This window comes from Empidonax traillii, unplaced genomic scaffold (genome assembly GCF_003031625.1).
Source record: "Empidonax traillii isolate 1590-97213 ecotype Southwest subspecies unplaced genomic scaffold, ASM303162v1 scaffold72:size2462915, whole genome shotgun sequence".
NCBI classification, from domain to species: domain Eukaryota; kingdom Metazoa; phylum Chordata; class Aves; order Passeriformes; family Tyrannidae; genus Empidonax; species Empidonax traillii.
Window position 1 is genome coordinate 530223 of NW_020955265.1, and position 26242 is coordinate 556464.

Below are 26242 nucleotides of genomic sequence, written 5' to 3' on the forward strand. Positions count from 1 at the left end.
TCTATGCAAGGTCTGGGATTCAAAATTACGTACTTAAAACTATGTATTAAACTTTACACATCTCATTAAAGAGTTAGCTAAAATACATTCCAATACTTATAATTACTTCATAAAGAAGGGTAAATAAAATATATTACCTCATAAGTCTGGTTAAGGTGTTTTGCATAAACATGCACATATTCATCCCGTCCTACAAAGAATAGGAAATTAAAGAACATTAAGTGATCTTAATATGAAGCAATTAAACACACAGATGGAGAAGACAGGAGTAAGTATTCTTTATATTTACATCAGCTGTCTTTTTTCTCTTAGGTTCATCTTGCTCAAATTCCGGTCCAACCCCACTATGAACGAGTATAAATCAGGTAAAAAAAATAAAATCAGGCCTCAATCAATTTATATAAATTTCAGTTATAATTAAACCACCATTAAAGTAACTGCAATACTGGATTTCTATGATGTGAAACTTTACATTCTTTCCTCTGAATTTCCTATTCTCATTTCAAGTTAAACACCCACAAATCTGAGCTTCTGAAGTCTGTGCAGGACCACAGCGCACTGCATACTTTTTTCTGTTCCAAATCCATAAAGCTTTAGAAGATACAATTTACCAACTGAATCTTTTATTGTTTGGGCCAAAAGCATCTCAGCTAAAAAACCCAAATAAACAAAAAGAGCCACCAACAAATAGAAAACCCCAAACCAAAACAAACAAAAAACCCAAAATCAAAACAGAAAGAAGATTTTTCTTATTTCTCTCATCCTTTATGTTTTAGTTCACCTTGTAACCAATAGTCAGTTAGGTAGAATTGTTCCCTTCTAATCCATACTAAAGGGACTAAAGTACTAAAGGGCTCCAAACAGAGTAAGTTGCTGCTACGTTAAACCAAATATTTCTTCCGACAACGTGTAATTAAAATGTGGAGAACTTGGCAGCAGGGCATTACATCCTCTACATGAATTCAAGAAGAACTAGATAAACTCGTGATGGAAAAAACGGAAAAAGGTTATTACATAGAAAGTAACACCTCTAGCTCTAGAAGTCTTAGTCACAAGTTGCTGGGGACTAAGAGAACATTATCTGCCTTCCTAATCATTATCTATCTGCCTTCCCTGTTATTACACTTTCTCAGACATCTACTATTAACCAGGAACTTGACAAATAACTGAGTTAAATGACTCCCTACCACCATGTTCATATACATACTGAATTGAACTACATATACCATTTACCCCAGATTAAAAAAAAAAAAAAATTACGTTTGGAACCATAGAAATAATAAACCCAGCAGGAAACAATTTCAGCATGTCTTTTAAATCATAATTAAAAATAAAAAAATCCAAACAAATCAAAACCAACAAACATTTCTTTTTTGGAATTTATTAATTTCTAAAACAATGTTTTTCAGGGGTTGGCAAGTTAAAGAATCTGCCTGAATTAAAAGCTTCTGACTCAGGCTCCAGGGATACCCAGTAAGTTTCCAGTACATCTTTGGAACAGGACCTTGAAATAACAGTAGGTCAATTTCAGGTGCTACTCTGCCCAAGGCCAACCAGCATTATGGTGTTTAGGTACAGATCTCTGGCTGCCATATAAGTCATATAAGCTTCCACAACAATCGCTATACAAGAACCAGTGAATTCAGCTTTATTACACTAAAGGTCTGCTTGAAAATTTCAGCACGTGTTGATTTACAAAGAGGCTTTTGGTTATCACTGTAGCCATCTCCTACACCCATTACGAACAGTAGCAATATCTCCATTCTGAATTAAAGAACATTCAAATCCTTCATGATAGTTACTTTAATAGATAATTTCAAAACCCACACAAACATACAAGGTACCAGTTCTCAGATACAGACTTGCACAGTTCCCATACGATAACTGTCAAGATGAAGCTGCATAAAAGCTTTTCAGAGAACATAATTTTTCACTTCATCACAGCAGACCCCTTGCATTGAAACTGGCCCTCTCAACTCATGCCAAAATCCAAAATGGTGATTAAAGATTAATTCCAGAACAGACCAGCTTGATAAACGCAGTTATGACTGAGCAGACAAAAGGTCTTCGTACTCTCAGGTGGTAGAGAGATTTCTGTGTAACCCATAGCAAAAATGCCTGCAAAGAAAACACTCTGAAAAAAAATAAATCACAGTTGTTTGAGTCCTGGCCAATAAACCTTTCAAGCCTTCCTGATAAGAAAAATAAAGCTACTATTCAGATAAAATACTCTGGGAAGTATTCGCTGCAGTCTAGTGGAATAATTATATTTTCAGTTCTAATACCATCCTTGAAGTAAGAAGAAATCTAATACGCAGAAAGGGAGGTAAAATACAGTATGCACTACATACAGAAGAAAAGGATTAATAGCTTGCAGTGGGGTTAGGGGAGATAGGGTAGAAGAAAGTCACCTTCATAAAGCAGAAAACTGTAACACTGGCTCTTACTGCTGCAGGAGCTTAGGGTACACTTTCAGGACAGATAGAACAGTATACCCAGATCATCTCCAACTGTTCCAAAGTCCTCTCTCCACAGCTTACTGCTTGGGAACCTCTGTCCTAGGGCTTCTAGACTGGGACCAAGAACGCGAAATTCCCCTTCGTGCCTTCTTCCTCTCATCTGTCCTTTCAAGAGCCACTCCTGCTTTTCAGCTAGCCAGCTTTTCAAGTCTCAGTCCAGAATGAAGTTCTCACTCTTGGGAACCAGGCTTACAAAAATAGTAAGAAAAACATTTTTTTTCTTTAAATTCCACTACTCATTTGCCATTTGTGATTTGGTTATGCAATGTTAGCAGTCTGCAAAGAAGAACAGGCAGGGGGTCTGGGATATTGTTTTAGAGTTAGAAACAACTGAACGTGGGAGAAGGTGAACAAAGAGAGGAAGAGAAGAATAAAGAGGAAGAGGAGGATGAAGAGCCACTAGGGGGCATGAAAATGCTTCAGCATTCTGTGCCATTATTCTGCCTATCCTGCACCACAAGGAAAAGCAAACTGTATTTAAAATCATGAAAAATACAATCTTCCCTCAACCAACTAGTTGAACAAAAGCATTTTCTGCAATTAGTAAAAACTATGGGCTAAAGCAGCCTTGCAAAAAAATAAAAATTAAAAAAAAAATACCAGCATGAAGCTATTCACTTTTTTTTTAACTTAAGGATGCCTGTGGACAGAAAACTTTACCTGAAACCACAAAAAGTCTCTCATCTGCAGCAATCTAGAGAGAAGACTAAGACTAAAGAACAGCAAATGCTATTCCATATTTTATTAAAGCTTTATTTAATATAGACTATTAAATCCCACCAAACAGATGGTTTAGGAGCTTGCTATTATAAAGAAACTCTCAGTAAAAGATAAATAGCTTGAACTCTCCAGAGGAAATAGCAAGCAACTATGTTTAACTATTCTTGGAGCATTTCTAGTGACTTTTAGACTTTATTTCAATACTAGCATGAGATCCAGATTCTGTGCAGAGAATTTTCACTGAAGTTAATACCCATACACTTCACTTTGCCCATTATATCTGTTATGGACTCTAATCTTTACAAGAGCCCTCTCTGCCACCGCAGTGGCTCCAAGTAATTTATTATAACCATACGGAGAGAATACCAAATGTAAGGAAGCAGAATCACTGAGATTTACTAAATGCAGAACTCTGAAGGAAAGTCTAGACTGAAGATAAGAAAAGAACTGGCCTTGCTCAGTTTCAGCTCCTTTTCTGTTGCTATAATGTTTAAATAAGGTGAAAATTGCAGATTTAAAAAAAAAAAGTCAATTAAAAAAAATCACAGATACATCTATATTTTTTTTAATTACCAGTGCTTATAAAATCCAGATGAAAACTCCCTCAAAACCATTTATATCTATAAATGTGACATCTCCGTATTAAGAAAATATTATCTCTCATGGTGTTCCCCAAAGACAACAAAGTGTCCTATACCCTTTGAAAACTGGACTGTCCTATTTATTTTACCAGGGTAGAATTTGTGGGGTCTACAACATTTAGTTTCATCAACAGAAAAAATCATCATTAAAGATAAATACCAGTTTAACCAGTTCTTGTGTTGGTGTTCATACTGGAATGCCCAATTAAAAGTTTGATTTGCATGGATAAATCCTGAAACTTGAAGCGGCCACAGAAAAGCACCAGGATGTCAGTCACCACAACTGCAAACCAGGACTTAAGAGCAGCACAGGAAGAGCCCCTCCTCCTGTAGCTGACAAAGTCCTATTTCACACAGTGCCAGGTACCACATATTTATCCATAAAAAGAACTGCAGCACATGTGAAAGTTGCCAAATGGGTGACATGAGCAAAAAATTGCCATCAAACCCCTAACCTCTTCAACCCCATAGTTACACACAAGACCTTCCTGACTCAAGTACAGCACAAGAATTGCATCTGTCCTTCCATTTTATGCAGTTCCAAACATAATTTTGACAAAACAGAAATCTTTCTGTAATAGCAGCCATTCCACTTAAATTTCCTTTTTTACTTTAGAGTATATAAAACATTATTACATGAAACATCAAACTACAGAAGCACTGCTTATCTGACGTGTAAATTCGCTATATATTGCTCTGAGAAACTGAAATGACATTTTTAAAAGAAAAGTCTAAAAAGAATATGCAGGAATTTAGAGTTATGAATCAATTACAATAACACTTAAGTCACAGCTTAAAGGGGCTGCTAGCATTTTTTTAACCATTAAAAGCTCCATTCTGTGATATGTAAAATTGCGGTAGAAGTGTAGTGCAATTCCTCTGTCTAAAAAGACTCTCAGAAAGCTCATTTTTCTCCAAAATCATGATGTGTATGAATACTTGCCTGGGAGTTGGATATTTCTTTGACAGCATTCAAATCTGATCCTGAGCAAAAGGTGTTCCCTGCACCATAGACGATAAGGCCTTTGCCTTCCTTCCAGTTTTCCAGTTCAGTTATCCTCTCCTGGAGTTCTACCATCATAGTACCTGTCACAAGTGGGGAGAAGCAAAATTTTTAACAGGAAATTATTATCACCATCATGTTTTGTGTTACATTTTCCACCAACAAAACCAAATCAGAGTTAAGAAGTGACAGGCTTAAAATCACAAGGGAAAGTATCGTTCTAAGTCCCGCACACAAGCACTGTAACACATTTTTTTCTTCTAAGATGCACTTCCTGAAATTCTGAAGGATATTCTGTATGAATGATATTTCTGTTCCACTAAAAAAAAAACACCCTAAACAAAACAAACAACAACAAAACAAAGCAAAATCAAAACAAACAAGTAAACAAAAATACCCCTATTTTATTTATTCCTTTATCCAATTGCATACATTCCAGACACATGAATTTATTACTTTCCATCCAGATCTGTCCAACTAGTCATTCTGAAGTTACTGCCATTTCCCCCTCTCAAAGAATTGGCAGCAAAAAGAAAAGAACCATGTGCAAGGTGGGCTCAAGGCATAACCAGTTAACATCAACAAAGATTCCTAAAAAAATGCCAAAGACCAAACTGTGTTGGAGGCCAAAGACATTTAGAAGTATCCATCCAAAAGAAAATAAAGATATATTTGAAAATAGGAGCAAAGTGTCTTTTAGATTAAAAAAAAAAATAATAATTTTTTTTATAACATCTTTCACTCCCTTCCCAGAACCTTTATAGAAAGGTTCCCTTTACAAAGTATGTCACTGTACTAGCTTTTTATTTCTAGCTTCAACACCATATTCTTATATACTTACTCACTTAAGTACCCTTCCTGAGATGGAACTCCACAAACTCCTGTTCCTAAAGCTCATCCTAGACAGCAGCATCTTCCACACCAATGGCGCTTACCCTAAATTAACTTAAAGCTCTTCTTCTCCAAAGGCCTATGACTCTGTCCAGTTATATTCTTAAGAGAAAACATTTACAGAACCTAATTTCAGAAAGCAAGTTACATACAGGCTGATGACACTCAGCTTTACCCTCCTTTGACAAGAACTTAGATGGACAGGCCTACCTTCTTCAGATAAAAACGTGCTTTAGATTAATACCATCAAGAGCTCTCCTCTGCCAAGAATGTTGCTTTTTTTAACTCTATACCTGCATGCACAGGACTCATCCTGTTCTGAAATTTTCTGTTAGCAGCCAACCCACAGAAGATTGATTTTTCCTTCCTGTTTGTTTTTCTTGCACTTCCTTATGAAGTAAGCTTCCCAGAACCTTATCAAGAATGAACACTTAGTCAAGCACTTCTCCCTTAGGCTTGGTCTCAGCCACTGAAATAGCACATTTTGACAATGTTTCTGAGGAGGCCAATAATTAAGTGGACATCACATATTATATACCAGAATGACACTGGGTTGATTTTTTACCCACTACCAAATCCAGACTATGATGCTCTAACAAATCCTTGCAGTTTTGCCAGTTCCTTTCCCTTCTGTACTTATAATTTGGCCATGCTTTTCGTGTGCAGCACATTACATTTGCTTTCACTGAATTTCACCTTGTTTATCTTGAGCTCTTTGTAGCAAGATCACTTTAAATGCCACACCTCTGCTCCAAAGAATAATCTTGCAAGTGGGAGCGACTAAAATGTTATGGTTCATGACTTAAGCATTGTTAAGAAGGGCTTTTGCCCACTGTAGCAAACTGCAAAGATGACCATCTAAACCCGCTTCCCAGGGATTTCAGAGAATTGGACTGTGAATTAAGCCATCTGATAGGAACTTGAGGTAAGATAAAGGTGGTCCAAATCTTCCCAGGTCTGAGAAGAAGTAAACAAGGGTGGGGAGAAGAATGTAAATCCAAACCCAGCAGCTGTGTTGAAAATCAGCTCTTGGGGGGAGGAGGAGAATTTTTGGGTCTGTGATGGCGACACCTCTCCTCCTTGTAAGAGAGAGGGAGTAAACACCCAGCCTCCCTTGCACAAACTGACTCAGTAGTAAACCTCCCACACAGAGGGGGTATTTTCTACTTAATCTGTCTTTCTGTCAGTCTCTTTCTCTCCCCCCACGCCTTTTTTCTGTTTCTTTTTATCTCTTTCTCTCTACCTCATATTTACTGTTAAATAAAACCTGTACTATTGACTTCGGTATATGATGTCATCTGCACTTGAATTTGGGCAGAGGCTTCTAGTAATTTTAATAACAGATCTCAACAGCAAGCTCTCCCAATTTGGGGTGATCTGAAAATTTCAGCACTTCACCTTCTATTTCATCATCTAAACCATGAACAAAAATACTGAGCAGAATTAGGCCTAGATAAGATTTTTGTGGGTCTTCGTTTGAAATGTTTTTCCAGACTGATGGTGCACTCAGCAACATTTCTGCAAATGCTGTTCAAATAGGTGTGCATCAACCCTGTGGATTTCACTTATTGCTTATTTGACAAGTCTTCTTACTAGAAAGGTATTTGGGCTGGCATCCAAGCTTTGCTAGCATCAAATACAGCATAAACACTGTTTGTGGTTCTTTTAACAGACAAAGCAGTGAGGTATTGAAGAGTCTTTCCACATACTATTCCAAGCCAAAAATTTAGTTAACTGAAAAAATGAAGGAACTATATGAGCCCTTTACATGCAATAGCTCAGAACAAGAGACACTGGCCAGAGCCTGTCCCATTCTCCTGGCACAGAATCCCTTCCATTCCTGTCAACACTGAACTATTATTTTACCAACAGATACGGTCCATGATGTTTAATATAATGATGAGGACACAACACTAAAGCAAATCCTCATTCAGCCAGTCTTGTCTTTCAGTATTTGATACTACTTAAGCTCATACTCTATTTAGAGAAATCTACTTGGAATAATAATTTGTTTGTATCTTAACTATAATCTGAGAAGAAGTGCTTTAAAGTAAGTTCTAGAAAACAAAATTATCATCATTATTGTCTAATTCCTACAGGCTGGCGTTCTTCTCTTTTATATTACATTCAAGTTTAGTTCAGTGATTAGTTGGGCTGCTGAAATTGGTTCCATCGGGCTTAAACTGACATTATTACCATTTGTTTCCAAAGAGACCATTTCAAATACGTGGCTATCAGATTCCAATTAAGAAGAGAAAAAAGGCATAACAACCTCCATATTGCCCATTAGCAATTTGCCAACAATTTTGTTCTGTTTTTGATTTCGTGAGTTGCTCAAGCTTAGAATAAACACAATTCCTTTGAGATAAAAGTGTGTAAAGTAAATACCTGGAAAATAGAATCTCCCTCAACAGTTTAATGATATTTTGCAGCTTTCTAAAGGAAGCATACATGTATACATAAATTCACATCTGCCACTATTCAGAAGCTTGGAGTCACAGAATCAACAGAATTTATTTGCAGGGTGGAGCGGGATGGGTCAGTGTATCTACAGGCTCTGATTGATGAAATCAACCACGTCCTGCTGGGGCAATTTAGGGGCTGAGCATCCCATTCTGCTCCTTGAAGGGTTTTGATGATAGACAAAAGAAGGAAAAGGATCAGGTTCTTGATTGTTCCTCAGCAACTACAGTTTACAGACAGTAATGTTAAAGTGAAATGAAGAGCAAGATAAATTAAGATGCCATACCATTAACTGCAGTGGCCAAGGGACCACCTTGATTTTGCATTTACTCTCCCTCCTGTTACAACAGAAGTCTCTAGCAGAGGTGGACAGCAGAAAGAAGCAGTATCTGTTGAATTGCCATAGCAAGATTTTCCACAGCAAATTTTTGTGGCTACTACCTAGCAAAATGGAGTACTGCTCTCTATAGGGTTCTACACACTGCTGCAAAACAGAACTGCCTGATCCCAGGGCTCATTTGTCATATGCTAATTAGGGTCTGCCAAAAGACAAAACTATTTATTTCCTCACCAGTTTTTGTAGGTCCTCTTTGCTACTAGAGCACCTAATTCACATACACTAACAAGTTACTTTCACTGCAGTCCTATAAGGAGAGATTATTTTACAGACCACTAACTGAGCCAGAGAGAAAATATCTGCTAATTTGGGTGCTCAAGATGTGTGATATGATTTCAGTGCATTAACATTATATAAAACATTGTGTAGGCAAAGAACAGCTATCAGTTGCCTAAACGGCAGCTGCACCTGCTCAGCACTTCAGCCTATCAATTCTGAGCCCCTTTCGTCAAGCACATAGAAAACAGTTGCAAGTTTCTATTAAGGTTTAGTTTAAACAGTTAAGCTTTTATTACACCTGATCTCCATAGCACACTGGGCTTTATCTGTTCTTTCTCCTTTTGCTATTACATCTCATTGCTCATGCCCCTTTCAACTTCCACAACAAATAAGCTAAGACCACGCAGTCTACAAGGTGCACATTGCACAGTTCTGTTTTGAGTCAAAAATAGAAACCAATCTGTAGTAAAAGAGGAAACTACAATGTCATTATGATTGTGTAACAGCATGAATGCTGACAGGGAGGTATTCAGAAGGACAATCCCTATGCTAACATCTTTAAGCTTCAGCTTCTCGAGTTAGGTAACGATTTTATACATGAGCTTTTAAAGGGAAACAAAAGAGAATGCAGACACATCTAGGGGCATTACCACCAATTCTGTTGCTCTGTGAGGTTCCTTTCAGCTAACAGTCATTAGTGGAAAGGTAAGAGTCTCTACACTTTGTTAGTGTTGCAAATGTACTTGCTTACAGCAAAGGAGTGGTGAGAACTGGGCAGGAAAACAGAGCAGCAAAAAAGGAATTAACAAGATGACACAAATTTATCCATTTCAAAATATTAAGAGATAAATACATTCTTAAAGGTTTCTGCACAGCTCCAGCTAAAGCAGATTCAGACCCTGAACCTGTGCCACTCATGTCTGAAGAGAACAACATAAATTGGAATATTCTAGACATTTAAGGAGAGAGAGCAAATATATTTGTCTTGGAGAACAAAAACCTCTCTTACAATACAAGATTAATAAAATAGGGCAATTGATTTTAATAGATAAGTATTATCCAGTGTACAAGCATATTAAATAGATCACTGACCCACAACAGCTGAGAATACCCAGCTCATCTGGTCTTTAACCAGTCATTAATATTTAAGACATAAGGCAAATGAAGAAGAAATGGAAGCGAGTTTGGGTGAGTGGAAAAGACCAAACTACAGAAGTTTAAGTTACAGGAAAACAAAGCATATATGTATATATAGTTATATATATACGTAAGTAGAGAATAAAGAAGTGAATTCAGTCTTTCCACACCACCTACAAAAAAAAGATAGTGTCTTCTTACACCTATAAAAATGCCCTCAGTGTTTCCAGAGCAGTGATGACAAAATGAGAGGAGATACAAGAAAGAGCACAGTGGTAGAATTGTGCTAACATTTAAAAAAAGAGAGAGAAGCATATTCTGTGAAACAGTCCCTGTGTCATTAAGAATTTCTTAAGATTCTTATGACATTTATAGCGGAGTTACTATGCAGAACAGTGGACATTTGCTGCACATCTGAATAAAACTTAAACATTTATTCTGTTAATTAAGGAATGGCAAGACATAGTGTTTCGCTTTCTTTTGGCAAAATGCTAAAATGGGTAACTGAACAAGGGAAAAAGCCAAAATCAACCAGCAATCCCACCAGCTAATTAATACCTGTAAAAGCATTCATTAACTTTGGGTTGTTCACGGTAAGTATTCCAATGCCATTGTCTTCTTTGGAAAGGTTGATGGATCCACCAGCAAACTGTTGAAGTTTCTTCTTTATCAGTTCTTCCTTATAGCCATGAGCACCACTATACAGTGACAACCTTCTCTGCTGTAGAATCCTTCCCTTTGTAGTATGAAGTAAGTTCTTCCACACAGGAAGGGCCATTTCTGGAAATACATGGGGTGGGGGGAAAAAAATCAGAAAGCTTCCTTTGAAATCCACTTCAGTCCACTGACAAAGAGGGAAGTAGGACAGCAGAAACTGATATAAAGGTGATGAAATCCTAAAAGTCTACAGAAATCACTGTAGGCTGTATTTGCAAAATTGTTAGTTTGAATCTACTCCCACAAAGTTAACAGAAGGAGTTTTATGGACTTGAGTACTTAAGCCAGAAATTAGCATCTTTTAAAATGTTTTCATGTAAAAATTACTGAAAAAGTATTTGTGTGCAGAACAGGAAAGAGGCTCAAGAACTATAGTAAGACTTCTACGTATTCCGCTAGACCAATTAACTCTGTATTAATCTTCCAAACCCTCCCTCACTCTCCCCCCTCAAAAAATACCAAAACCCCCAAACACTACACCTATGATGAAGGAAAAATCCTATCAAATCCCCTAGTTTTCAGGATCTGGATCTCCTGCTTTTCTGTAAGCAACTATTACAGCAAGACCTTTACAAGAGAAATACTTGAGGAACATAAAAATTAAGAACTGAAGACCATTCCTATATTGAAGTCTGTTTCCTGTCACCTAATTCCATTAACAGAGTTATCATACTTCATCTTAAAACTACTTAGTCTGCTAGCCTCTAATAGCTATGTGCTTTTCCCAGTCATTCCAGTAGCAGTTTGAGTTGATCTCACTTGAGCACCAGATCCTGTGCTGTACTCCAAAGGATGAGAGATGTACAACTGTATTATGTATGGAGCATTACACTTGCCTTTTATACAGGTAAACTATTTCTATGTACCAGTATACCTACGGCTTATTCCTCTGCCGTTTCCACTCTACAGTGCATGACTGTATATCTGGCAACAAGAAGAAAGGAGTTATATTATTCTTGCTCTGCATCTCTGCCGCCTTTTATTTACTTTGGAAAAGAGTCTACTGGACAAAGGGGTTTACAAGTGATTTGAAAGAAACAGGGTAAGGCCTGAACTGGAAACAGCTGATCTGAAAATAAAGTCACCTTAGAAGCCACTCAGAGTGGGAATCAAAAGAACCATCACAGGACATTGAAAAAAGTTTCTTATATTTGAAGCTTGCAATTTGCTAGAGTAGTCCTACCTTTTCCCCTTTTTAATATATATAGCCATTCAGAAGACAAGATGCTCACTTTTTTTGATAACTGGGAAGAGATCTTCTTTGTTTCTTAATCATATTTGGCAGAAACAAGATTCTTTCAAAATTGGCATGCAGCTGTTGGAAAGTTTTTCTAAGGTGAACCCACAACACAAACACATTCACTGAGACAGAATTTGGTGCCAGCTATATTTTATGCTCTGTTCAGGGCATCTTACAGACTCAAATTTTTGAAAGCATTTATTATATAATCATGAACAAGCAGATGCACATTTTAAGCTAACTGCATGTGTTTTTTAATGAAAAAATTGAGCGGTTCTGTCAGGTGAACACTTATCTTGTCACTGGTTGTACCATTCTACACTAAACTGGAAAGTGCTTTTGTTGGTGCAGGTCCTCATCAAAATGTATGAGGAGTTTGCAGAGCTACTACACTGTGGGATAAGAAGGAATATGCAGGAATATCAGGAAATTTTGAAGAGCCATCTCTGCCAGCAGATTCATATCTGTCCTGCTGCACTGCACCCACCAACAACAGAACACTATGTCACAAGCTCACCACAAAGAAACAAGAAAGGTCTACACAAATCTGCACATTATAAGGTCATCTACACTGGAATAGCTTAAGGGATGATTTGTTAACATCTGTTGAGACACAAGGTTTTAATCTGTCACAATCAACTTTTCTAAAGTGAAAACTAATAAAACTAACAAAAACTTAATCAAGTTAAAATCTAATTGAATACAAGATTCATTACTTCATAAATAACATTCCCCAACTGCTGCTGCACCCAAGCCTTCTCCATCTACACACATTCTAATATAGCCTGCAACTCTTCAGCCACTACCTTTCAGAGCTTTTAAAACCATTTCTCTTAGTAAAATTTTATTTAAAGACTGAAAACAGGTTTCCAAAGCTTATTTCTCAACTAATTGATTCTTTTTATTTTCAGGCTCTTGGAAGGGAGACAGCCTTCCCTTTTCTCTAAAACCTCAATAGTCATCCCTCAGCATACACTGATGCAGTAAAACTTTTCATCCAGCTACTGGTTTTAGCTCAGAAGAGAACAAACATTAAATACATGGATAGTGCAGGCTTTCCATTCAAAGCATAGACTGAACAATCTGCTCTCAACTGTTAATGATTACAAAGTGTCCCCAATCCTCATAAGAAAACAGAATTACTGGAATTCTCTAGGAAGCCCCAGTGACTGGCTTGAAAGCAAGGAAGGGGGGGAAAAAAGGCCAGGCCGTTCTGTTAACCTAACTCCTTGTCGACAAACTTTTTCGATTACTTTTATACATCACTAGATTTCTCATAACAAGAAATATACAGAGCAAAACAGACTTAAGATATGGAAATTTTATTCCAATGAAAAAAGAGTCTGTCATTTTCAGCTGCGTGGTTATATGCATTAACAGCTCTTTAATATTATCACTATGGTAATAAAGAGCATCCGCAAGTGCGGGATTAGAAAACAAATTGGATACCACTGCCGGCTGATCATGACTCATGATTAATGACTCATGCAAGGTATTATCGTTGAATTATTTTCTCTAAAACCATCTCTTACAGCACCGGTCAGTACCCAATACTTTTTAAAATAAAAATAAGATCATTTTAACAGCTCAGTCTGACAGAGATAACCACTCAGGAAAAGCATGATATTTAAACTAGAGCTCTCTCAGATTAAAAGGATTTCTGCTGATCTATGACAAACAACATCCAAAATTTCAATAAGCACAGAGCACTCACAATCCACAGCATGACTGAGATTGATTTTTTTGTATTGTAAGTGAAAGCAAGTGAGAGAGACAGATGTTACAGCAACACTTACACTGTTGTAGGACCAGCCAAGAGACATTTATTAACACTAAAATTTTCAGATTTTCAGTTTAACATAATCCCATCTATTTAGATACACTTCTAGAAATGGAGTCTTAGTCTAATTTCAAAAAGTCAGACATGCTATACCCGTTAAGATCTCTAGCACAGACAGATGTTATGCAGAGTTTCCACAGTGAAAATAAAAAATCTGGCAATAACAGTGGCCTGTTAGCACCTTTCAAATGTTTTGAGTGCTACAGCTTTATGTAACACTGGTGACAACTAAGAGATAAGCCAATAGTGTGGACATCAATAGTTGTTCATTCCACAGTTATTGTACCTCTTACATAAAACAACAGTTTAAATCCCATTTGGCACTCAAACGATTTTACAACACCCTTGCCTGTGGGCTTAGCAGACTGTGGGTTAATATGAGCACTTATGGAATATCAGCACTTCAATACAAAGGAACAACATACATTATGCAAGAGCGATACATATATCTAGGTACAATCTATGTACTTTTGTGTAAGCATATGTATCAGAGGCCTTCTGAAAGCCTCTTATAACTGCCTACGTAAAATTCAGACCTCACAATGTTAACTAATAACAGGGATAACACCAACATCAATATTACCTGAGTAGATTCTTTGGGAAATCAGTAAGCCTCAACTCTTGAGCAAGCATATTTGCCCTTGCTGTTTACCAATACTCTGTTGCAATCCCAATTATTCTCTTAAAGCATGCTGTATCAAGCAGCAACCTCCAGCAATGTTACCGGTTGCAACTGCCACTGAGCATAAAGACAGCTGGCCAGAGCAATGGGTAAGGGGTGGAAGTAGCAACCTCCTAGATGGGTAGAAGAACTAAGACCAACTAGAGATCTGAATGTCAGGAGACCAAACAAGCATTCAAGCTACCTCTCAAACAAGAAACACTACACTACAGAGCAAATTAAATCAGCAAGTTCAGATACATAAGCAGCAAAAATCCCAGTTGAAAAATGGTGCCTGAATTACTGACACAAGTCAGGAATAAAGAAAAGGGGGAGAAAAGATCCAGGGATGCGTTTTCAATACATCAGGGAAATCAGTGTGCTCTTCTATGTGAGGCAGGATGTGACAGGTGTGATGTGCAGATATAGTTACTTCAAAAAAAAAAAAAAAAAAGACATCAACAGGATTCAACAGACAAAACCCACAAAAGAAATCTCAGGGAGGAGAAACTATTCCAAAGGCATAACAAAAACAACCAGAAAGGCACTTCTGTGACACTGCCAAAGGTGTCAAGGGCAGCTGACAGGTCAAGAACAGGACAACTTATCTTGATGAAGTCCTCAGGCAGCTGCAGTTTCACTGACAAGCACAGAAGTTCAAAGACAGGGAAGAAAGGTCAGAAGATGTGAACTGAAGATGATGATGATTTACAATTCAACCCAGTGCGCGTATCTTACCAGTCACTTTAGGAGGCATTCATCTCTACTAGAGAGCAGTGACCACCACTGTCAGGTGCTTCACCACATCCCTGCAGTGACTGACGAATGAATGGAAAGCAAGTGGTGACCCAGTGCTGAGGATCGGCACAAGTCGACCCTATAATCGGCACAAGTGACCCTATAATGTGAAAGCAGATAAAAAAGCAGAGTGATGGAGAACCAAAGCATGAAAAAAGTGCATTTGTGCCAAAAAAAAAAAAAAAAAAAGGAGGTTGAAAATGAGTGACAGTCACTAACAATAACTGACTGGAACCTGGGATGATGGGCTGGTGGATGATGGGGGAAGGGGGGGAGGGAAGAAAATAAATTCTAATGCTGGACAAAGAGATGGGATTCAAAACCAGCATGATCAAAGGGGACCAGCTTGGATGTAAATTAAGATAAGAGCATAGGTCTCATAGTGAAGAGGAATCTCTGTATCCTGTCTTCAGACACCAAAAAGGTGTAGGAAGGAGATCTCACATGCAGGGTTCCTCTGTTGCCAGTTGCTTGTCACCATCCCTCACCTGAAGGTCACAGAGTTCTTCACCTATCTCACCACTACTGCATCTCTCTGCTTTCCTTCCATGATGCACACATTAGGTTAACTTAAACACCTAACCCTACAGGTTCTCCCACTCTCACAATTACCAGATGAAGCAAGATGAGGGCAGTCACCTCTCCAGCTGGCTTTCCTATTGCTGAAAGCAAGCAGTGAGCAGATCTTAAGTATGCCAAGGGATCAGCAGCAGAAAGCCTCCTGACAAAACATAACTTACAAATACAGAAATTAAACAAAGCTGAGGAACTGAGGAAATTCTTCCTCCCCAGGAAGGGGAGTGATCCCTCATGCCTTTCTGGAAAGGTCATGGCTCTCAAACTTGCTGAACCCTGTTCAAATTTTTAGTACATTGTCTCTGGTACCCACACTCTAGACAAATTGGATGGCATCAACAGTCCCTACAGTTCAGTGAGAAGTTACTTTAAAAAGGCTTTAGAAATAGCTGGTATTATAAAGGATGACTTTTTATCCTCTGTATTACTGTTGAGAGAACAAAAGGTTTAGGCCTCCTCGTTTCTAGATAACAGCATTAGAATCAAAGTTTATCCATCCAGAAACTGAAAGAACAAGAAGTGAGATGTCCATATTAACTAATTGAAATGGCATCAAATAATGCACATGTGAAATAAACTGCGGGAACAAAAACCTTTTAACACTGTAAATAAAAAATCCTCTTTGTCTGTGGTTTCAGTTCTAAGCTGGCTTACTCTTTACACCTCTTTTCTGCTTTTATCTCTTTTTTCCCTTGTTATTTTCATGATTTCTGAGCAGCTCAGTTCTGGGGCTAGCAAGCTATTTGGTTTTCCAAATTATTTGTTCTTTGTTTAGTTTTGTATTTTTTAATGATCCCTGCAGGGTAGGGTTTAGATGTGAATTTCTCTGTCCCTAAACAATTAGATTCTCTTTTAATCACATTTTAATTATTTTAAGAGTAGCTGAGAAATCACACAGAAACATACCAAAGCCCACAGAAAAATAATGGCATTCAAGGATGCAAAACAGTTGAAAAAAGGAGCCTTTCCATGAATACACAACAGTACCTAAAAACGTTTTATTTTTCTCACATGGTGAGTACAAGATTCTGAGTTTCACAGCAGAAGGTGAGAGCAAGAATCTGTTATGTTCTGAAAAAGATACTCAGGCCCTTTATTTTTTAATGTGTTGTCAAGGTTTTTAATTTAAAAATGTTATTTTTTAATGTTTTGAATCTTTGAAGAGGCTCTCTTTAACCCTGTCGAGAAAGGGCCCTCTATAACAGTGACAGAAAGCACTTTAAAGTTCACTGCCCACTAGGTGTGTTTTAGAGTCCCCTAAGACAAGTAGATGCACAACTTCATAGGAATGGAAACAACCACAACAAACTCACCATTTGCCCTTCAGTCACCAAATCCTAACCTATAAAAGCGTGAATTCAATTCTAGCTGTAATCACAAATACTGATGCTTTCCCAATGATTAATTTGCCCTGAAAACTGTAAAGAAATTTTGCAGCCAAGAAGTGCTCAAAATTCCACTTAGTACACTGTTCTTTACTCTTGCTCTCTTTACCACCACCACCACCACCATCCATAAATGCTCCTGCCAACAGCAACACCAAAACCACATCCTGACATCTGAACCAGCCAGGCAGCGTGATTCTCATGCTCCTACAGCAGCAGCACTGGGAACCAGAAGCACACCAGGATTGCCTGTCACTTGCCTTCTTAACTCTACGTGCTAAATTTCGGGAAGCAAAGGCACCTTCCCTGCATGGTATCACCCGGGGAAAAATGTGAAGGCTTGAGGGGCCGAGGGGTGGAAATTCCTTCCCCATCAGAGGTTTCTTGCTGCTGACCTTGCACAATGCCAAAATCCTGAGCAGTGCGCTGTAGCACTTGTCCTGAAAGAGGAAAGCTTTCTTGATGCGGCCTGTTTTTGTTTGGTTTTTTTTTTGTTTAAACAAATTTAGTTTTTTAAATCAAGTGTCAAGGGAAGCCTCAGTGCCGAGCAGGGCCAAAGGGGCCGGTGACCAAATTGTGACCCAAGGTGTCTGGACGGAGGCCGTGGGGGTTCGCAGCACAGGACATTCCCAGGCAGAAGCACCACCGGCCTCCCTCTCCAGCGCAGGCATCCAGCGGCCCCGCAGGGACCGGGACACACCGCGTCCGCCCCACCGCCGGACCCTGCCCGAGGCCCTGAGCTGCCCCGGCGTCCCGCAGGGGCCCCTGTTACCGCCTGGGGAGTGGAGCCCGCAGGCGGGCACTGACCTGGCCCCGCCACTCCCGACGCCACCGGAGCGGCGCAGGGCGGACGGTGCTCCCGGGAAAGCGACCCGGCCGGGAACCGCCGCCGCCGCGGCCTCTGGGCCGGGCCCGCCTACCCCACCCCTGCCGCGGGGCGCGGCGGGCGCCGGAGCTGCCCCCGGGGCCAGCAAAGGGGGTTAAAGACCCTGTGGAGCCCTAGGGAGTTGGAGGCTTCGCGGGGTCTGCGCTCTTCCCGTGCCACGTCCGTAGAAGGGTGTCGCCGAAACCCGAGAACTCTGCCTAAATTTGAGCGGTTTTGCCGCATAAGGAGCTTGTTAGCTCCCAAGCTGCTAAACGCTGCATGAGCAGGCTGTTAAAATTGTTGCCTCCTGCACTGGGAGTCTCTATCTCTAAAGACCAAGTTCTGTGTTTCTATCCTTTCCAAGCCAGTGAACAACGTCCCGCCGCAAGTCGCCCGAGTTAGGACATGGGTCTCCGCCGGGAGGATCCAGCCTCGACCGATGGAGCTGCTCGCTGGCCTCCCGCCCCACTCTCTGTGCCAGGCGGTTGCCGCAGGCAGAAGAGGGGTCGCTTCCCTATCCATGTTGCCATAAAGCGAGACTCGGGCTCCCCGTGTTCACGTATATCCATTTTACCTGCCAGCCCAAGTGTGAGCCCCTTCCAGCTGTCGTGTTCCCGGCCGCTGTGCCTCCCCAGCTTCAGGTGCCACTCACCTGCACCCACGCTCTGGCAGCTGGGCCAAGGTGCGGAGCCAGCTGCAACCTACATCAAATTGCATCAAGCTGTAATTTTGTGTAAACTTGCAGCTGGCATAAAATGGCACTATCACACACGGCCCTGTCCTCTCTGCCCTTGGTTTCCCTCCTTGGAAGAACAAATGCTGCCACACCAGCAGCCAGATCAAGGGAAATAAATTGTTTCAGTGCACATCACTTTGTGTATTCAAAGCAATATGCAAATATGAGCCAGTCTTTCTTACAGTGTCCTTGTAAATATGTAACACATACATAAGATGACTCAGTTTTAAGTATTTGTAGCATGGCTGAAAGATGTGTCTGGAAATATATCTTCTCTACCTTTATTAAAGCCATTTTTCAACCCAGCTGTCAATACACATTTCCCAAAGGTGGTCTAGTTGATTAAATATTGTGATTGAATATGTAGAGGATTTCAATTAATAATATATTTGGAAAAACAAAAGCTTTGCACATCAAACAGATACTTTCCATTTCGTATTGTTAAGAGAATCAAGAATGTGAAATAGTTTAGTCCCAGATGGTGCTATCTTTGTACAACAGAAGGATTCATTCCCTTATTACAACACTCCCAGTGTAAACAGAAATAATGCAACACGCAGGCTTGCCTCTTATTTTTCTTCTTGGGTTGGCAAAGAATTTTTCCAATAGGATTCAGCCCTGCGTTTGTTTTTGGAAAATGTCAGCTCCGAGTTAAAGATCCACGTGAGGGAAGCAGCTCTCTCCAGGTCCTGCTCCAAAGCCTCGTCCTCTTTCGGAGCGGAGCGATGCCCAGACACGTCCCAGCTCGGTGCGAAGCAGGGGAGGGCGATGGTGGCTGGTAGCTCGTGATTTCACAGGTTACATATTGCCACCTAGCAGCAGTTGGTGGAAGTGGCACAAAACTGATCTGCACATCCATAAGTTTGCCTCCTTTTAGTTTTATGGCCATGTGTCACATGGGACATGATGATTAGACTAGGGTATACTCAGAGTGCAGAATGTGGTCCGTAGCAAAATGAGTGGGAGAACATGATCTTCTTTGAAAACAGACACTAAAGATCCCTTTCAGGCTGTAACTTTCAGCAGGATGGTGACACTAGTCCCTGCATGTTTGACTGTACAATAAGAAGTTAAAAAAAGCGCCAAATCCTGTAAAGTTGCTTATTCATGTAAATAATCCCACTGACTTCAATAACACTTTCTCCTTGCCTTGCTAAGTCAGTACTGACCTAGGAGAGTCAGGTCACCACCTGAACTATATAGCATGTGCCTATCCCCTATCGCTGATCCACAAGCTTCTGATGGTTTACTGGCTAAAAGACCAATGCTTCGCTTTCAGATCGAAGGCAGCCAGACTGAAATATTGAATTCCAATACATACAGAGCTCCCAGATGCTATTTTTACCAACTCCTTTCAGAACCATGGAACAAATAGATAACGGATCTAGGTTTAGATCTCAGGAATTATTGGACACTAACAGACACATAACCCCACAGCCAGTTCATAAAGGGTTCCTTGATTGTAATTTTTAGGAGGCAATTATCATCAGCTCTGTGTGAAAGTGTAACAGGCTAAAGGATGGCCTAATGCATACTCCAAAGACTAGACTAACAAAACAAAGATGCAGATACTTGCATTCTATTTCTAAATTTCTGAATTCTTTCTAAAATTTAGATTTCTGGGCCCAACGTCATGATATTCAGTTTCTACTTACAGCCTAACCCTGGAGGCTCCCAAATCCCATTGGTGCCTGACAGCTGTGATTCATGGGAAGGGACAATTTATATCATCCTGGCTAACAAGACTACCACCCCAGCTGTCTCTCCTGTCCTCACTGCAGATATCTAAAATACCCCTGAGCTGCCGCAGCTTTCTAAACTTGCATGCCAAGTTAAGTTTGGTTTGATTTTGTTAGTCAGGGGCTGGCTAGGGACAGAGCAGTGACCATGCATACCACAGAACTGCAACCCTTTAGGTACTTGTATATCAACCTATTCGCTTCATGCATCAAAGCTGCCAGCATGCAAGACTAGGGTTATTTCCCACATAATATTCGATCAGACAATATTCAGACATGTCTGCAGAGGCCTTCCCAGGTAGCTCGATACCCAGCCTACCATAGTGTGTTGATTACATGTTCTCTGTTCATGTTGTTTAAGGGTCTCCTCCTGCAGAGCTGATTCCAAGCTCCACCAAGGCATGCCTGGAAGAAGAATTAAAGAAACATCCTGTAGCAGAGAAGTGTCATGGGAAGTGTCACTGAGCTGGGCTGACACTGCCCAAGCAAACCAGCTTCTTTCTCTGGGAAAAGTGCTCTGATCAGCAGGCTGCAGTGTGTGTTCTTGGGAAGCTGAGGGAAAGGAGCCTAGGCCCCCATGCCAGAAGCTGTTTCACTTGGTATAGAATAATGAAGTATTCATCAGGCCTGAGAGCAGGGGAGAGGTTCAGCATGGCCACAGCTTGGTGTTTGCTCACACTCTCAGTGACCCATCAAATATTGATGTATTTAAAAATTAATAGGTATGAAGTTATTGCATGACTCCCTGATCTCAAAGGTATTTTCCAACCTAGACTGTTCCAAGGTTCTATGCCCTATCAAGCAGTTTGAACAAGTAGGGTAAAGTGTGTTCTTGCTCTGCAAAGTCATCTGTCTGGTTAGAGCTTACCACTAGAATAGAGGCCTCAATCCAGCCAAAAGGGCTGTCAAGACCCTGCCATGTGCTCTCACCTTTCACTTTATCAACACTGTCATTTGATTAAACTTTAATTTTCTCACAGAAAATATATACAGTACAAAGATATGCTTGTTTACCTTCCTACACAAGATAAGATCTGATTTCAGGTGAGAAAATAGCAGCCCTCCTCCACTGAGGGATAGTGGTCCTACACTTCTTCCTCCTCCTTCCTGGGAGTGAGAACCAAGAGCCGGTTGAACTCACTGAACCAGCAAGAAACTCTTTCAGCACAGCAACTAGTTTTTGTTTTGATTACAGGGCTAAGGAACCAATTTGAGGAGAGGGAATGTGCTAGAAATAAGTGGTCCAGGGCAAAGCTGAGAGGTGCATGAGTGGGTGCCCCTCTTATGAAGGGGCAGGCAGCCACTGAGAGAGGCTGATTGTACTGGAAAACTTGACCCTAAATCTCTTTGAAGATCTGGCTTTGTTTCCTTCTTCTTCCTTAGGTCTCTGTTGCCACTGTTCTGTAAAACTTTCAGGAAAAAAAAAATCATGCCTTTTTCTCCAAGAGCATTTGAATCACACCAAAGTAGGCCAGGTGATAATTGCACAGCACATTGTAGTGCTGCTTAAATGTCAGCTGTTAATTAAAACCTCTCCTGAAAATGGGCCATTAATTAGGGCAAATGCAGCCATCTTTTATGGATTCTGACTAACCAGTGAATAAAAGTACTCTGTCAACTTTGGTATTGGAATTGTTAATTTTTATTTGTCTGAGGTGTGTTTGCTATTGAAAGAAAAACAACTGAAAAAAATTATAACTTCTTGAACTTATTGTTCTTTCTTTTAAAGACAGTTTTAAATAAATATTCTGGCACAAGAATATTCACGCACACACAGATTGCAATAGGGAACATTTCAGTATTAGGTCCAGATGTCTCTAGCAGTTGTATAACCTTGTTAGGAATGCTGAAATGCTGTAGATATTAAAATACAGCTCTGACCTGCAAAAACAGCCTGTTGTGGTGCTTCACTCGTGGCTCTCTGTTCTTAAGAAAATGGCACTATCTGCATGAATAATGTTGCACTGACACCATCATGTTTGCTAAATCAGGGCCAGAAAGTAAGGCATGGATTTCCTTTGAAACTTTTCTAAACCACCATGAACTATTAGGGAGAATCATAATATTGATAAATAAAATATTAATAAAATATTAATCTAAGTGTTGCAGACTAAAATATATAAAACTGTTCCAGCCTATAAATATATAAATATATATATATATATATATATATCCAAGCCTTGCAGCTTAACCATCTTGCTTTTTGTCTCTTTGGCCTGGATTCAACAAAGCAATTAAGTCCCTAAATAGTCCGATTGATTTCAGTGACACATAAGCAGTTGGTTGAATCAGGTCCACTCTGCCTGCCAAACTGCATTCCTTCCTGCCTCCCAGTGTATTAGAGATTATGTAAGAGCAGTTCCAGTTATTATCAGTAACTGTAACATGAAATCATGGTATATGTTGGCACTTCTATGCCTAGATACCTCTGCAGGAGGTCCATCTATGAGAAACTATGCAGAGATCTGGCTGAAGATTTCAGTCCTTCACAGCAGGGTTGCCGCATTTGCACAAAGTGCATGGTTGAACACACCAATGCAGACACCACCCATTGCATCCATGGCAAGGCCTCCATCCTTGGAGCAGCCCAATCTCTGCAGCTAAAGGAGAGATGAGCCCTTAATCCAGGACCGACCTCTGAAATCTGGACATTGGAAAGAATCCCTTGTATCCGCTGTGCCAGTGAGGCAACTATCATGCATGGAGACTGGGAGGTGGTGGGGGCATGAGTCCTGTAGCCAGGATGGGCACTGGGGAAGAGTTGGGTGGCACACTGACCACCTGCTCCCCAGCTCCAGCTCCTATTGTTGCTGGTCACAGAAACACTAAACTGAGGTTGGTTTTGCTTAATACATGGTTATAGTTCCCCTTTTCCTATGAAGAGAGTGGTTCTGGGTGAAATGGAAAATACTGTGATGCGAGGATTGCTGCTGAATGAGAAGAACTGGAATATTTTTAGGTACCTCTTTTTAAAGTAGCATTATCCCCTTCTCTCATCTGCCATTTCATTTCTCTTTGATCTTTTCTGGTCACCACTATTTGTTGCTCATATTATTTTTCTAGTTTTCATGCTTTACAGGGAAAGAAGAAATTGTGAGAATTAAGTGGTGGCAGGAGCTGCAGAGCTTTCCTCCTTAAAAGCAGAGATGGTTTTATTTTTCTGAAGTATGTTACATAACCGTGTCAGTTCCACAGCTGAAATATTTCAAAAAGTGGATAATGAGGTTGTCAGCTGGGTCAAGGCAGAGCTGCCTGCTGAATCCTGTGACTCCATGTTCATCAGGGCTACTGGACTTTACATGGGAAAGCTGACCAACTTAGAGCTTATTTTGTAGAAGCCAACATTAAATAGAAACACAAGGCATGTGAAAATATTGTATTGGTAAAAGAGGTATTTCAAAAAAGAAACTTCTGACTGTCACCAGAGATTTCATGGTATTAAATCTGGATATTTTAATAATATTAAGGCTGCAATCATGTCTCTGACATAGTTTAGACTAAATTCTTTTATATCTCTATGTTAGTATTTTTAACTATTATAAAATGCTGGGTTTGTGTATTTTTCTTTGTTTTTGCAGAAAAAAAATATTGAATATCCACTGTTTTTAAAGCCTTTAAACATTAACTGGGCCCTGCACTTTTCCATTGAAAGAATAATCCTGTACAGATCTAATGTTCTAACCCATCACTCCTTTTACAGTTTCAAAATTTACTGCTTTTGTGATTTAATTTGAAGATAAAAGCAAGTGCAGAGAGATTTGGGAGCAAAATAAACCTCTAGAGATTCTTGTTGTGTCATTGATGCCTCATGTCCTGGCTCAATTTTCCCCTACAACAGAAGATAACTGGACAAACAGCATGCAAAAAACCTCAATTAAATGTTTGGGTTTTTTAAAATAAATAAATACAGCCTAAAGTAACTCCTGACATATATAACACTGGAATATTAATATCTGTGAGTTACCTTATCGTTCATGCTATGTTTTCATTAGCAGTGCAGTCAAATCTTATTTCACTTAACTTGGTCTAGATAGGTACATGTTGCCAGCTGGCCTCAAGAAACAGGTGCAAAATCTCTGGACTATCGAAGGTAACCAGGCTGGAGTTAGCGTAAGTGCAAATTTATAGGATCTGTGTCCCTGAAGCAGGGCTGCTCCTGCTTGCATTGGTTGTGCATAATCTGGCTGTACATTCAGACAGCTTTATTCAGGATGCTGCTGCAGACTACATCTGAAAATATGACCAGCCAATGACCAGCCTTCCCCTTTAACTCCCCCTCCCCTTAGCAGAATGATGGATCAATGGTTAGACAGGCATCCTATATAGTGTGTTTTCTAACACTAGGCATGGTATTATAGTACATCAAATGTGATCAGACATTTGTGACCTTATGGTGTGCTGTGCAGTATTCCATTTGCTGTTTCCTCATCCAAGCAGGAAAAGATGAGTAGGAAGCAAAATCACATATTTCAAAAAAAAAGCCACAAAAGCATAGCAAACAAAAATAGCAGAAATTAATCTTTCTATAGATTCAGCACAAAGATGCTGCATGGGGTATTAGCCCTAGGTGGTTAAAATCCTGTTTGGAACCTGGCACCCAACCTGTCTGCAATTGTTTGGGAGCCTGAGAGCAACTGCTGTGCTCTAAGTGTCATTGAGGAAGGATTAGGCAACCAGAGAAAAAGTGGATGAAGAAATTTGTCTGAATACAGTCCATGAGACAGGCTCTGTCTGTCATTTGCCAGGTCACACAGCAAGGACACAGTCCCCCTGAGTAGCATTAGCACTCACATGTATTTGTGCCGCTCCACAGCACTTCAGTCGCTTCCTTGCATTGCTCTCTGGTGCATCTCAGTTGCAACAACAAATCTTTTCCAAGTACAAGAGAGACTGAAGAACCACCTGAAATGCATTTGATACAGGTCTTTGAGAGGAAGGTGGAAAAAATGTTCCACCAAAAATGTAGTGGTGGCTGTCTGATCCTATCTCTTGGTGGGCTCCGTTGAAGCTGACTGGTGGGTCCTCATGGTGGTGCCTGGCTCCAGCTACTGCCCTGACCCAGTCAGAACCAGGAACTGAGCCACTGCTTCTCTCAAAGGTTTCTCAGAAGAGATAAAGACTTTTTTCATTCTGTAATTAAAATTGGTCCTGTTTTAACTTGTAAAGCCTTTACCAACACAAGGTGCTAATGCAAATAAGCTCTTCCATACTCAGGATAGAAAGAGGCTTTATTGGCCTAGGAACATTTATTTCAAGAGACCTTTTTTCAGACATCTTTTCTGTCAAACAATGACAAGTAAGAAGCAAAAAACACTAGAAGTGTTTCTCTGTGTTAGCTGCCATGTGAGCTCATTCCTCATATTACTGTGCTTTGACAGCACATAAGAACCTGTGACTTTTCAGGTCCCTGATATACTACTGTGCCTCTTCTCTGCCATATTGCTTTTGAAGTGGAATCAATACCTGTTCAGACAGCACTGAAATTACATTAATTTCCTAAATCATATTGTATATCCCATTAATTTACTAAATCATATTGTATATTTAGGGCTATAGGGAGAGAGAAGATGACTGACTACAGCAAGACCAGCATTCATTACCCCCTGCACTCCAAGCCCGGGAGACTCAGTGTTGGGACTGACTGGACAGTTTTTTCTGTGAGCAAGAAAACCAAGAAGGGGTAATTTCCTATGGA

General features: G+C 39.9%; 1 protein-coding gene across 8 annotated transcripts in view; it reads right to left on the reverse strand.

The window, feature by feature from the left end:
* Positions 1–21210, reverse strand: part of ECHDC1 (ethylmalonyl-CoA decarboxylase 1) — a 46156-nt gene extending 24946 nt beyond the window's left edge. For 3 of the 8 annotated variants that reach the window (XR_003570867.1, XR_003570866.1, XM_027880536.1), the window contains exons 1-4: positions 20978–21210; positions 10549–10772; positions 4824–4966; positions 138–190 (exon numbers count right to left, since the gene is read on the reverse strand). Coding sequence is in view for 6 of the 8 variants with exons in the window: in XM_027880536.1 (XP_027736337.1) it covers positions 138–190; positions 4824–4966; positions 10549–10772; positions 20978–20997 (440 nt within the window). In the remaining 2 variants the exon portion in view is untranslated. Of the gene's footprint in view, positions 1–137; positions 191–2411; positions 2679–4823; positions 4967–10548; positions 10775–12242; positions 12272–17602; positions 17713–17997; positions 18032–18646; positions 18778–20977 lie in introns of those variants that run through there. The other 5 variants (XM_027880537.1, XM_027880538.1, XM_027880539.1 and 2 more) reach the window with 5 other exon arrangements.
* Between the last annotated feature and the right edge of the window lie 5032 nt (positions 21211–26242).